Raw genomic sequence first — 13,788 nt, 5'->3', positions numbered from 1 at the left:
ACACCTCAGATGTATGAATTTCTTAATTTATTAGCTAAGAACACAGTTAACACTTGAATCAAGAGTGCGAATTGTCCATGCGTTGATTGAAAACACAATCCCAGCTGGCAATGAGGTGGTTCACTTGTTCAAAAAGTTCCACGAGTTAACGTCCAAATCGAGGTCGATTGTGTTGATATTGTCGGCGGGCAAAGCGCAACCTATCGACGGATTCAGCTGGTCGATGGTGAACTCGCCCTCGGAGGTGTCTGCTTGCTTCTTGCGCTTCCTTGAACCTTGGTTCGCTGGTCCGTAGGGCTTGAGCCGCGGCCTGCCCCTCCCTCTCCTCTCCAGGGCCGACTGGCTGCTGCTAGCTGAAGAAGGGGAGCCGCCCTCCTGGCCGTCCAGGTTGACCATCGCCCGAGTGATTCCCGCGCTGCGGGGCCGGCCCCGTGATCTGCCGGAGGGGACTCTTGGCTTCGGGGCCATACACTTCACGGCCTTCATAATGGAGTCTGAAATGACATGAATTCAATAATATTAATAAGAATAATCAGAATCCACAAACAACGCAATTAAATTAATCAATATTCAGTTTTTCTGTACAGGTCTTGTTTTGTAATAGCCCAAAAATTGATATTAAAAAATTTAAACGAACTTTCAAATAACCAATCAAATAAACACATGCTAACTATTTTCAAGAACAGGTTCATTTACTAACAATTATTGGTCAACCCAGAGTTAACAAATAAACTTGCTATGATCAGTAAATTATGAAAGAGAGCGTCTTATTGTTACGTAACACGTGATTGCAAAACATTATTGCGCGTGTTTCACTAAAAAAGGAAAATCACCATTAAACAAGTAGCCTGGCGTGCGTTTTCAATAAAGTTAAAATAAATAAAGTAGCAAGTATGTGATGATTTCATCAATAAGGATAGACAAACAAAAATTAAATATTCCTGAAGGGTTTGTTCAGGGCTACATAACTTTTAAAAGTTTTAAAATTAAGACCATAATCTGCTGATTTATTATGGTAGCTATTAAGTTTTTTCTACAATATTTATAAAGAGTAAATATTTGCCTCTGTTTAATTTACTAAGAATAATCAAATTTAAAATAAGAGCAAGAGAGAGCTTGTGCTTACTTGTTCTAGCTTTCGCTGGCAGGTTTTTGGGACAAATGTCCAAATCAATAGTTAAAACTCCTTCACTGTCGTCTATCAATGACGAGCCCTCGGAGGGGCCACCTTCATCAGGATCAGCTGCTTCCTGCTGCGAGGGATAAAAATTGTTAAATTCACCACGTCGTGTATCCTATAAGTCTAATTTCCTCACCTTGATGGTGGCAATGGCTGGTATGACTGCCTTCATTTCTTCCGCTCTCCTACGCTCAGCCTGCTTTTGCTTGTACTTTTGCTCAATTTCCTCGTCGTCAAGCAGCAACGACACCACCTCAGTCGGTTTCAATGAGTCAGGCTTCACACCACCACCACTGATGACCATTCGTTGAATCTGGAGGAAACGATGTAACAATTAGAATCTAATATGGAGGGAATTGTTAATCAGCATGCCTCGCTCTTCTCCCTGGCTCTGGTCATTATCCTCTCCTCGATTGAGCCTTTGCAGATCAGCCGGTACACGGTAACTTGTTTCGTTTGGCCCAGCCTGTGGGCTCTGTCCATGGCCTGCTGGTCCACCGTTGGGTTCCAATCAGAGTCGTAGAAGATGACCTGGAATAATCGCATTAATATTGTGCAGGTAGCTATAAGCCGAGTCTTACGGTGTCGGCGGCAGTGAGGTTGATGCCCAGACCCCCGGCTCGGGTTGAAAGCAGGAACACGAAAATGTCCTCCCTGTTCTGGAAGTCGGCAACCATGTCTCTCCTCTCAGAAATTTTGCTGCTGCCGTCGAGCCTCATATAGGTATGCTTGCGGTAGTACATGAACTCCTCCAGTAGGTCTATCATTTTGGTCATCTGCGAGTAGACAAGCACCCGGTGACCGTTTGCTTTCAGCTTCTGTAGCAACTCGTCCAACACGGCCAACTTGCCAGCATCTGAGATGAGGCTTTGTTTGTCTGAAATACAATTTCGGTTTAATTTTCTTACAACTAATAGTTTTTAACTGTGATTTACCTATTTATTTATTAATATATTCAGATAAATGTCTTAAAAGTATTTCCAAAAAGCAAATTTCTCTTTGAAGCAACCAAAATATTTTTTGGTCTAAAACAAAAGTCATTTTGGGCAAAAGTCACAAATTGAACAGTAATCGCGGTTTTCCACGTGATTTATGATGATGTTTGGAGGTATGAGACCGTTTTGTCACTTCAAATGATCTAAAATACGGTTTAAATGGCATGAAATTAAATGATTTTTTGCATTTCAAATGGCAAATTGTTGATTAGAAGATAAGAAAAATTGTATATTATCCTCCCAATGCAGCAATGCAACTGTCAATAGTAAAACAATCAATGGAATAATTGACTTCAGTTTGGCAAAATTGTTAAAAAAAAAAAATAGTTTGAACAAATTCCTAGCAGGTTGTTTGCATCCTTATTTAACTTGAAATCAAATTTCTATGGAGTTTGTAACTGCCTTTTGCTCTCATAAGAGACTAGGCATCGTCTTGGTCTGACTCAAAGGATAAATAAATAAATAAAATCAGCCTTACGAGGGATTTGTATGTTGAACCAGCCACCAAGAGGCTTGGCTGCAACGTAGCCGGTCAGAGGCGGTCTGCTTCCCCAAGGAACGGGTTTCGGCGGGCACTCAGGGCCTGACTTCAGGAAGTGATCGGCGTAGCTTTCAGACGCGGTGAGCAGGTTCACTGCCCGTCGGTGGTAACAGTACAGTCGCCTTGCAGTCGTGTCAATCTGGGTAAATTACGAGTTGCAAAATATTTTCATATCAGACGAAATTGCATCACCAACCTTTCGGACTGTGCACAGCAGAAAATCAGGTACGTCAAGTGCTTGGCACTGGAGGATTTGAGGGGCTCTGTGGGTGTGCTCGAATTCCGGCAGCATGACTCTGACTGCTTGATTCTTTTTGGTCGGCGACAAGGATTTGCTTGGTTCACATTTTATCTGCGAGCAGATTAGTCTTAGATGTGGTTTTGAAACCAAATAAAATAAGTAGTCACCTGAATTTTTGAACTGCGGATTGCTCTGTGCTCTAAGGTCTCCTTCATGCTATGCAAAGTAACATTTCCAAAGCCGTGAATCCTGCCACCAGAATAGTTGGTGAAAACTAGACTAGGTAGATTTTCTTTCGGCGCAAACTTCTTGCCTCGAATTTTAATATTAATCGCGCTTCGTCTTCCTATACTGAGGTCGTAAGATTCGATTTCCCATCTAATAATAGATAAATAATAAATCTTTTAAGTAACAACTTTAGAAAATAGCTCACATTTTGCGTGGACCGATTTCATGAATGTCGGATATATCTTGAGGTGACAGGCCACAGCACCTGGCAAATGCAAATGTTGAGGTACCGCTTTGTCCAAGGCTTCCATGATGAACGTTTTCAGGCGCGAAAATATTAAACAACTTTTCGACAATGCTTGGCTCCCGGAAATTACGTCTCTGAAAGTTTCCCATCTCGAAGAGCAGTCTTGGCACTTTGTAGTTGAGCGGGTGGACTTGTAAAGGCATCTTTGGTTCTTGCCGCTCGAACAAATCAGGGTGATTGCACACTTTGCGGAACTGCATCACTAAGTTCATTAAATTTGAAGCGAGGTTTGATTGCGACGATGAATTGGAGGTACTGAGCAGGTCCTCGATCCTAATTTTCTTTTTCAGACCTGTGAATTTAATAAAAAGAATGGAAAAGAATGGACTGTGGCTGAGAGTGGAGTGGGTGGCTCACCTGTGTAGAGCAATTTCTGGCGACTAGTAAGTGGGCAGTAAACCATTATCTCAATTTTATCAGAAAGCTCATTCTCCACGTCCTTCTTCACCCTGCGCAGCATGAATGGCTTCAGAATCATGTGGAGACGTGATAAGTGCTCTGAAACGTTCAATTTATGTTTTAATTTCCACCAAATAACGTGGAGATTCGTTTTAAAAGTGTTTCTTGAAAATGCTTAACATATCCTGTGGATTAAGAGTGTGACCATCTTTCCGCCTCCAAGCACCGAGTACTTTTATTGAAACGCCAGACATTATTCTATAAAGCCACTAGAAATGTGCGAAAGCCAGCAAGTGGTGCATCCTACCAGCCCGTTGAGCTATTTGAGTATTTTAACTAACTACCTTTGCCAACTCTGACATTGGGCAGCAAGCAAAATATCCCTAAAATGCTCTAATATCTCCCATTGCATCAAAACTGCTGAAAATGCCTTCTTAAATAATAAAAAAACACTTACTCTCATCGATGGATCCTTTATTTTCAGCAACATTCTCGATATCCTTGCTGAACCACTCAGCAAACTCGTCGTGACTGTCAAACAACATTGGCATTATGAAATGCAGCAAGGCCCAGAGTTCGGCCATTGAGTTTTGGACGGGCGTTCCCGACAGCAGCAGTCTGTTTCTGCACTGGAAGCCGAGCAGGCTTTTCCACCGGATGCTGCAAAGAGGGAATATCAATTCCTATTCGACGGCACTGGGCTTGACATTTACCTTGTTGTGCTCTTGATCGCTTGGGCCTCGTCGAGTACTAGATACTGCCACTTGACCCTGTTGAAATACTTTATGTCTGACACCACCAGTTGGTAGCTCGTGACAACAACATGAAACGACGCGTCCTCCGTGTGCACATCTTTGTTGGCCCAAAACTGGCGAAGAATCCTGCGCTCCTGTTAGAAAAATTAGTTAAAATGCTGATAGTGTCAAGATGTCTTACTTGAGGATTTCCCCAGTACGGAATGACTTTGAATTTCGGGACGAATCTCGCAAACTCCTGCTGCCAGTTGTGCAGGGTTGAGGCTGGGGATATTACGAGAAACGGCCCCCAGATTGCTGGAATTTAACGCGTTTAAAGACCTTTTTCAATGAAAAGGCATCTCTACTTACAGTACTTCTCCGCGATGTGGCAGAGAAACGCGATGGCTTGTACAGTTTTACCCAGACCCATCTCGTCAGCCAGAATTCCATTGATGCCCTTATTGAAAAAGTGTAAATACTTGCCAAGCTAAAGAACAGCCAAAAATAAGCACCTGGTCGTAAAGGTTGGCCAGCCAAGAAACGCCTTTTAACTGGTAGTGTTTGAGGACGCCTCTGAACATGTCCGGCTGCTTCTCCTCGGTTTCGGCTTTGCCGAAGGACATTAATGGAAAAGCCTCGACTCTCGCCTCATCCATGCGCAGTGCCTCCGTCACGTTTGTCTTGGCCTTGTGCTTCATGGCTTCACTAAAATCGCACCAAGGAAGAGTGGATTCAGGTCTATGTTTTCATAGTGCAAGGAGTTTTCAACAAGGGTTTTATGTACTATTTTCAATTATATTTTTTTCCAATGTCGTGCAACAAATGAACTAAGAAATAATGCTTGTTGTAGATCTTTATAAAATAGCTATAGTACCGCATTTATCCAAAACCAAATATAAATTGCTTGAAACTTAAAATTCAGGGCCACAAACAAAATGATGCTTCTTCTCCACAGAAGCAATTTTTTATCATTTGGTTGCAGTTAATGCCGAAAGGGCGAGTGTTGTTATTAAATTTTGGTCTCATGCTAGTTATTTTGGCTTCAATGAAGTTGTTTCAGTTACATATTTTATGATTTCAGTCTTCTGAACTGAGATTCTGCAATTATTGGTCTTGTCCAATAGCACACAGACTTAAATTAAGAAATTTACGCATCCTATTTGAAAAATATTTTGAAATGATATGTTTCGAAATCTAAAATGTTGAGAAATTAATGTTTGTGAAATTGGCGACAAAATCGCCGCGTTTCTATAAATGTTTTGTTCCAATCCTGGACCCTACCTGTCATAGTCGTCGTACTGGATGGACTTGGGCAGCTTGCTTGTTTCCTCCAGCTGCCGCAGAATTTCGCCCATTTCCCTGTCATCACTGGCCTGCTTGTGCGATAGCTTGCGCTGCATAAAGTGCGCGTATAACTCAGTCTGGGTGATCAGGAAGTTGAGCTTGCGTTGCTGCCGCTTTGCCTCCATGAGTTCGATGTCCAGCTTCCTCTGCTCCTCAGCCTCCTTTTCCATTCGCTTGCGCGCCTCTCTCTCCACCTTGTCAGTCTTTTTCCAATACGACTGCATCTCCCTAGTCAGCCGTTTCATCCTCCACACTGTGTCCTTCATGTTTCGCTGAGACTGTCAAATAACGTTAATTTCTTGCATTCACGATTCAAAAAAAAATAATCACCTGGTTTGCCTTGTTGCGGACGACTCTCATGCAGAGTTGCGCTGCCCTTTTGCAGTTGGTCAGCACTTCTTTGTGGGTGTTGCTCCTTCCTCTTTGCACCTGATTCAAATTTCATCAATGCTTGATAATTTATTTAGAGAATAATATCACCTTTCCGATTTCCTTTTTGCACAGTGTTACCCAAACCTTCCTTCTCCTTGCAGTCAGAGCTTCAATATTAACTTTTTGCACCATTTTCTTCCTCTTGCTTGCAACTCTGTACTTTGCTTTGTCATCATGTTCTCTTTTAATTCCATTATTGACCTAAAATGCATTTCTCTTCATTAACAAGTTCAACATGGTTAATTCTGCGAAATCAAACCTTCTGCTTCTGCAAAGGTTTGAAATCAAGCGAATCTTCGTCTCTTGAGGGTAGTGATGAAAGATGCGGCTCTGATTTTATGCTCGGTCTTTTTCCTTGGCAGTAGTGGTCATCTTTCGACAGGACTCCAGCTCCATAATACAGCCATTTGTGTGTCTGCACAGTGACGTTTGGTAAACTAAATTCAAACGTAGCACAAAAAATCAACTAACCTCATTTTTTGTCTGGAAATTCTTTTGCAGCCTCTTGACCATTGAGTGCTCTTTGAGAAGAAAGCTGATCCTCTTCTCATCCTTGGATGACTGAGACAAACCTGCGTCTTCCTCATCTGAGTCATCCGTATTGCTGAGGAGGGTGTCCTGTAACCATTGCCGGTCTAACCCAATCGAAGAGAAATTAAAGAGCTGCGCCCTTTCCATTCCATGGAGATCTGTCGGATTGATTAAAGTGCGAATTTAAGCTAAAAAAAGCAGTAGCAAATTTTACCATCAAACGAATTTGACTCTTGACCCTCATCTTCAGTGTCATCGCTGTTCAAATCATTTCCGTTGTGAGTGCCGTTTCTATGAAATCAAGACGCATTTAAATATGGAAGACTCACCATTTTCGCCCAACTCACACTTCTCGCTAGGATAGGGATTAACATTGAATCTTCCCATCAGAGCGAGAAGTGTGAGTGAGCGGAAAGTGTGAGTCCCCCATATTTAATTCAATTGAATAGCCAGTTGAGAAACTCACTCTAAAATCCTGTCAGCGCAATTCAAAAAGGGCCTCAAGTCTAGATTATCTTCTAAGTGAGGGTTCATCTTGAAAATGAATGATGTTCAAATGCTGGAAAAATGTAATATTATGCAAATATGAAATCATCCTGGCCCCGGCAAAATTGCGTAACTTTCAACAACCAAACGCGAATTTCCTTGTTGCAAGAAAAGGTCAAAAATCAATTCGACAATGAAAATTTGGGTGTTTGTTGAACGTTGCGCAATTTTGCCGGGACCAGGACGAAATCATTGGCCTAAGTAAGGAAATACCAAAATTTTGTTTATAGCTTTGATGCTTTAAAAATTAAATTTTAGCTGGATTTGAAAGATAAAAAATAAAAATAAAATTGACAAAAAATAAATTATTATCATATAATGTTGATAGTTTTGTCCTAAAATGAAGCATAACAATCACAACCACGCGGTGAGTTGGTTACCCTCTTTTGATATTACGTGCTCAATCCAAAAAGCACCATCGTTGTTCCTATAGATTCACATTTTTCACTGAAATTAGTTTAAATCGACGGATAGAAGCGCAAGACAATAAAATTCCAGAAATACGCAAACTCCAGCAAAAATTGCGAAACTATCCCAAAAACTCCGAATACTGCTCGGACTCGGCAAGAAATGACTTTATTATTGTTCTTGTTGTTTTGGGTCTTTGGGAGACAGACACTGTGGTGGTGGGAGAGGTGTGTGCGTTCTCCTTGGTTCTCCTTCCGGTCCAAGGAAGTCGCGTGTCGATTCGCTCATGTCAATGAGAGTAAAAGCTCCTAGCTAGGTTGTGGCGCGCCAAATTCGATATCAAAAATCTGATATTGATATATGATATTCTAAATATTTGCGATGATTGACATTTTTTTACACTAAAATATCGCAAAATATCTAAATTATAAGATAATTATTCCTAAATATCAGCTGATATTTTCTGATATTTAAAATATCATATTAAGATCGATATATCAAAGTTAATATGCCCAACCCCTTACGCTCATGCCCATTCGCTGGATGGCCTGGATGCTCGTGTGCGTGAGTGCTGTGCGCCTGTGCGGTGCGTGCAAGTAAAAAACAGAAAACAGTGAGGGCAAGCCGGTTTCGTTTACAACAGGGCGTCGGAACTATAGCTGTCCGCATTTACCCGCGACATCTAAGGTAATAAATCTTATAAACAAATTTGATTCGTCTTTAACATTAACCTTATCCTTGCTCAGATGCCGTATGCCAATCAACCAGCTGTCCACATCACCGACTTGACGGAGGATTCGGTCAAATTCTACATAGAGGACACGGACCTGAGCGTTGCGAACAGCTTACGGCGTGTTTTCATCGCCGAAACGCCGACGATGGCCATCGACTGGGTGCAGTTGGAGGCCAATTCAACAGTCCTCAGTGACGAGTTCTTAGCACACCGCATCGGCCTCATTCCTCTCACCTCGGACGACGTCGTGGATAAAATGCAGTACACCAGAGAGTGCTCTTGCATAGATTTCTGCCCAGAGTGTAGCGTCGAGTTCACCCTGGATGTCAAGTGCACCGACGATCAAACAAGGCACGTCACAACCGCCGACCTGAAGTCCTCAGACTCCAGGGTCATCCCTGTGACGAGCAGACAGCGCGAAGAAGAGAACGAGTATGGCGAGAACGATGACATTCTGATCGTAAAGCTGCGCAAAGGACAAGAGCTGAAGCTGCGAGCCTACGCTAAGAAAGGATTCGGAAAAGAACACGCAAAGTGGAACCCAACAGCGGGTGTCAGCTTCGAGTACGACCCTGACAACTGTCTCCGACACACCCTGTTTCCCAAGCCTGAAGAGTGGCACCCCAGTGAATTTTCAGAGCTGCCTGAGGGCGAGGTCCAGGGAAAGTACAACTGGGAAGGGAAGGCAAACAAGTTCTTTTTGACCGTGGAAAGTGTGGGATCACTCAAGCCCGAAACTATTGTGTTGAACGGCGTCCGAGAACTGAAAACGAAATTGTCAAATTTGCAGACTCAGCTCAGTCATGAAGTCAGGATTGACGCTCTCGCATGCTGAATTATATTATTCCCTCTTTGTCTTTTGTGGTACTTCATTTCTTTCTCAATAAATGTATCGTGTAACGGAAACTGGCAGGAAACTTATTACTTATCATTTCCCTCGAAAGTCAGACTAGCAAGGAATTTATTATTTAATGGCAAAACCATCTAATTAATTGAGTCGCCTTTATTTTTGTGAATACTTTCGAAAATTACTAGAAGTTTTAAGAAAATGGCCTAAATTATTTAATAATAAGTTTTTGCTGAATTCAGCTGAAATTTGGTTCCTTGACACTTCAATTAATCGTTGGGTCAATATTGAAGAATAGGAGCAAACTAGAAAAAATATTCCAGGTTTTTGCAAGTTTTTAATGGTTATTTGAATACCAAAAACTGAACATATTCTGAAAGCTATTTACTTTTAATTTTCAAACGTAGACATAAATTTTCTAGTGTATTTAAAAAAAGATGAGAAGGTATTAATATAATAGGTTTATATACGACAAAATTAACTTCATGGTCTGACAGTGAGCTCGGCAATTTTTAAAATATATCTTGGACCGTTAACAAGCAATTAGCCAATTTCGCGATACAATTCTAAATATTAAGGAATTTTACGACTAGTAAAAAATGAGCCATCAATCGATTTTGATAAATTTAATAGTCCTTAATATCAATCATCGTGATAAAACTGGTTTTCCCAATTATATTTTGAAACATTCTGTATGTTGATTCCCATTAGGAATTTAAACCTTTGGAACTCCATAGCTTGCTAATTCCATTGAATGGATTAGTCTCTAAACTTGATGGGTACTTCACGATTTCAAGTATTTTGCCAAACCCTGAAATGTCGAAATTCTTAGAGTTTTCTTGTAAGAAAACAATTTGGTGCGTAAAAATTGAGTTTTATTTCCACGATTATTAAGCAATAACGAAAATATAGTCTCTTAAATAATTAACAAATTGAGTTAGCAATTCACGAAATTACATTCCATTATAAGCGGGTCCACCGCCACCCTCGGGAACAACCCAGTTGATGTTCTGGCCGGGATCCTTGATGTCGCATGTTTTGCAGTGTATGCAATTTTGAGCATTAATTTGCAACCGCATTCCGTCACCCTCCTCTAATGGAACATACTCGTAGACTCCTGCGCATAGATCAGATTAAAATAGAAATCGCAGCGTGTGCTAAATTAACTTGCCTGCAGGACAAAATCTTCCCTCGGGACCATCGTAAATAGCCAAGTTATGATTGACGGGCTGATCATCATTCAGGAGGGTGAGATGAGCTGGCTGGTCACCTTCGTGATTGGTGCCAGTCAAGGCTACAGACTCCAGCAAATCAAAACTGATTTTGCCGTCGGCCTTGGGATATTCGATCGGTTTGCAGTCTTTGGCTGGCTTCAGCTTGGTGTGATCGGCACCTGAGCAAGTGAAATTTTGTATTGTAGCCATAGAGGTGGGTGATTATTGTCTTTGCTTACCTCCATGGCTCAAGGTCCACGGTTCCTTGCCTCTTGCGATCAGATAGAACAGGCCTGTGTACATGAGGCCTCCATACAGACCCAGTTTGGTGTGGAACGATGGTCGCACATTCCTCGCGGAATACAACTCCTGGAAAACGTAGCTGTTCCTCAGGGCTTCTTCGTATTTCACTGGCTCCAAGCCTAATTTTTTTTTTAATTTAGAATAAAAAATCAATTAAATATTATCCTTCTGTATGAACTAAGTTTGATAGATTTATGTTTCTGAATATATTTTTTAATTCCCATACCTTTGTCCGTTGGTGTATTTTCATCAGCCACAATTTCATATGCACTTTCAGCCGCAAGCATTCCACTCTTCATGGCTGTGTGGGTTCCCTTGATTTTGGGCACATTTAAAAATCCAGCCGTGCAGCCAATCAAACATCCGCCTGGGAACGTGAGCTTGGGAATGGCTTGGTAGCCACCCTCATTCAAAGCACGGGCACCATAGGCAATCCTAGATGAAATTGACTAATCTTATTATTTTATTTATTGTAATGTAAAAACTTTTGTTAAAAGACACACAAAGCTAACTGCACAGTCACTGTAGCGGCTCGAAAAAAATTAATATTGATTCAAAATTCTCTGTCATATGAACTTTGTTTAAAAGGTTAAGTACTGCTGTTGAGGTCTGCGGAATGCGGAACCAAAAACGTCTCAATTCATTTTTCTTTTTCATCAATTTATTTTTTAGACCATTCATCCCTAATTTTTTTTGCCCATTACCTTTGCCAAATTTACAATATTGAATTTAAAATGAAAATTATTGAGGTTGGCTCAGCGATATAGCTTTGCAAAAATGTTAATAACTAGTTTTTCGCAAAAATTGGAAAATTAATTATTTTACAGTTACGTGTTTGCCAATTTTGCCATTGCACCAATTTACAATTAATTAAAACAAACTGTGTAAAGCGTGTCAAACAAAAATAATATAGCATTAATTATAAAAATGTGCTTACCTTTTTCCACCTTCAAATGTAGATCGTACTGAAGGGTGGGTCTTGAAGCGCTGGAACTCGCGGAAGGGGCTGAGGTACGGATTTGTGTAGTCGAGGGCAACAACAAAACCAACGGCTACCAAAGGAGTGTCCTCGTTCAGGTGGTACAGGAAGGAACCTCCATACGTGTTTTTGTCCTGGGACAAACAGTGAGAACAGAAGAGCTATATCGATTTTCAAAATACCAGTGGCCAGCCAACGGTGTGCTCGACGCGGCCAGGGCTATGCTTGGCTGGGTCGATTTCCCAAACTTCCTTCAGTCCAATGCCGTATGATTGCGGCTCAGCCTTATCACGCAAGTTGAATTTGTTGGCAAGCTGCTTGGTTAAATGGCCGTGGCAGCCTTCAGCGAAAATAGTGCACTTGGCATGAAGCTCCATTCCGCGCTCAAACACTTCCTGCAAAAGATTATTAGAAATTTCTAGTTCTTATATAACACTATCCTCTGTATCACCTTAGGAGATCCATCCTTGGCAATTCCCACGTCGTTGGTGGCAATACCTTTGACAGAGCCATCCTCGTGATACAAAACCTCAGATGCGGCGTAGCCAGGGTACAGTTCGATTCCCATTCCTTCAGCCTGCTCTCCAAGCCATTTAACCAGATGGCCGAGCCGTACAACGTAGTTGCCGTGATTGTACATAGGCATTCCTGGGACATAAAAAAATTATTTTGCTGAAAATAAATTAGATTTGAAATTTTACCAGGCAGGATAGGGATTGGGATGCGTCCCGATTCAGTTAGCAGAGCAAATTTGTCCTCTTTGACTGGCGTCGTCAATGGGCAACCTTTGTCTTTCCAGTCAGGAATGAGTTCGTCCAGCGCTCTGGTCTCGATGCAAGCACCAGAGAGCGTGTGTCCACCTAAATTTTCGATTTGATTTGATTAAATTTACTGCATCATATTATACAAAAGATAATCGAGTTGTACACGGTCTATGCAAAAACGATGGATTTGTAACGAAACTTTACCCATTTCAGATGCCTTTTCAACAACGCAAATTCGCATCTCTTTCCCATTGGTGTCTGCGAGTTGTTTCAGTCTTATAGCTGCAGACAATCCTGCAGGTCCTCCACCGACTATAACTACGTCAGCCTGGTCTTCAAATCTCTCCATATTCACATCTGTTCAAAATTATAGTTATTATTACGTAATTCAAAACAACATTTTTTTATATAGTTTTTTTACCTTTCCACCTAGGGTCGTTGTCCCGAGGAACAACTGTGTAGTGTGTAGTGATTTTTGCAGTTGTTGAACTAAATCTTTTCGCCAGTCGTAGCATTTGACTTGCTGAAATTGGAATTGAAATATGATAATTTTTCTCGGTAGAAAATCAGCTGAAAAAAAATTATGTATTTAAATAATATTCCCCTTTGATAGCCCGTATGCTCAAAAATCATTATCATAGATACGCGAAAAATATGATCAATATTTCGAGCACTGATTACGCAAAGCCTTCTATCAATATTATTAATAATAGCCTATAGTTTGTGTATGTAGAGCAGTTGAGAAAAAATAGAACAATTTCGTCCTGTCATAACTCAATGCCAAACAAAATTATTTAATACCTGGATCTGCCAGGAGCAACCTGACTGCAGCCGCCATGTTTGGGTGCCCAAGTCCGAACTAATTTCTAGAAATAAAGGCCCAAAATTTTAATTTTCGGTCGGATTAACACCTGGACCTGCAGCAGCAGCAGCAACTGATCGAGTTCGTAAAGGCCAACAGCACTCATTGGTTGACGAGTGGTGGGGCGTAACGTCATCGTCGACAGAGCGCGTAGCCTGTGGCGGCGCCGGTGCTTGGCGCGGGAAACTCTAGGACGA

At 41.4% G+C, this 13,788-nt stretch overlaps 3 protein-coding genes across 3 annotated transcripts; 1 reads left to right on the top strand and 2 right to left on the bottom strand.

The window, feature by feature from the left end:
* Positions 1-12: 12 nt before the first annotated feature.
* Ino80 (chromatin-remodeling ATPase INO80) lies at positions 13-8,065 on the bottom strand. The gene is made up of 23 exons (XM_065487761.1): positions 7,862-8,065; positions 7,402-7,494; positions 7,150-7,226; positions 6,876-7,093; positions 6,664-6,819; positions 6,453-6,605; positions 6,303-6,401; positions 5,910-6,250; positions 5,141-5,333; positions 4,998-5,085; positions 4,828-4,943; positions 4,605-4,780; positions 4,349-4,551; positions 3,850-3,990; positions 3,391-3,784; positions 3,125-3,335; positions 2,913-3,068; positions 2,654-2,855; positions 1,762-2,057; positions 1,553-1,711; positions 1,317-1,493; positions 1,127-1,253; positions 13-494 (listed from the first exon to the last, which is right to left on the bottom strand). Exons 2-23 carry the CDS (start codon positions 7,467-7,469, stop codon positions 121-123), a joined length of 4,125 nt encoding a protein of 1,374 aa, XP_065343833.1. The 5' UTR covers positions 7,470-7,494; positions 7,862-8,065; the 3' UTR covers positions 13-120.
* A 371-nt stretch (positions 8,066-8,436) lies between these two features.
* On the top strand, positions 8,437-9,531 carry RpII33 (RNA polymerase III subunit RpII33). Its single transcript, XM_065490260.1, has 2 exons — positions 8,437-8,576; positions 8,636-9,531. The coding sequence occupies exon 2, from the start codon at positions 8,636-8,638 to the stop codon at positions 9,455-9,457; it is 822 nt and encodes a 273-aa protein (XP_065346332.1). The 5' UTR covers positions 8,437-8,576; the 3' UTR covers positions 9,458-9,531.
* A 797-nt stretch (positions 9,532-10,328) lies between these two features.
* Etf-QO (electron transfer flavoprotein-ubiquinone oxidoreductase) lies at positions 10,329-13,692 on the bottom strand. Its single transcript, XM_065490855.1, has 11 exons — positions 13,531-13,692; positions 13,151-13,252; positions 12,934-13,086; positions 12,667-12,825; positions 12,417-12,613; positions 12,148-12,360; positions 11,924-12,099; positions 11,213-11,421; positions 10,923-11,105; positions 10,641-10,862; positions 10,329-10,586 (listed from the first exon to the last, which is right to left on the bottom strand). Exons 1-11 carry the CDS (start codon positions 13,565-13,567, stop codon positions 10,423-10,425), a joined length of 1,815 nt encoding a protein of 604 aa, XP_065346927.1. The 5' UTR covers positions 13,568-13,692; the 3' UTR covers positions 10,329-10,422.
* Between the last annotated feature and the right edge of the window lie 96 nt (positions 13,693-13,788).

The sequence above is a fragment of the Cloeon dipterum genome, chromosome 4, assembly GCF_949628265.1.
Source record: "Cloeon dipterum chromosome 4, ieCloDipt1.1, whole genome shotgun sequence".
In the NCBI taxonomy this organism is placed as follows: Eukaryota; Metazoa; Arthropoda; class Insecta; order Ephemeroptera; family Baetidae; genus Cloeon; species Cloeon dipterum.
The sequence above is the reverse complement of the archived record's forward strand: the minus strand, read 5'-3'. Positions and strand labels throughout refer to the sequence as shown.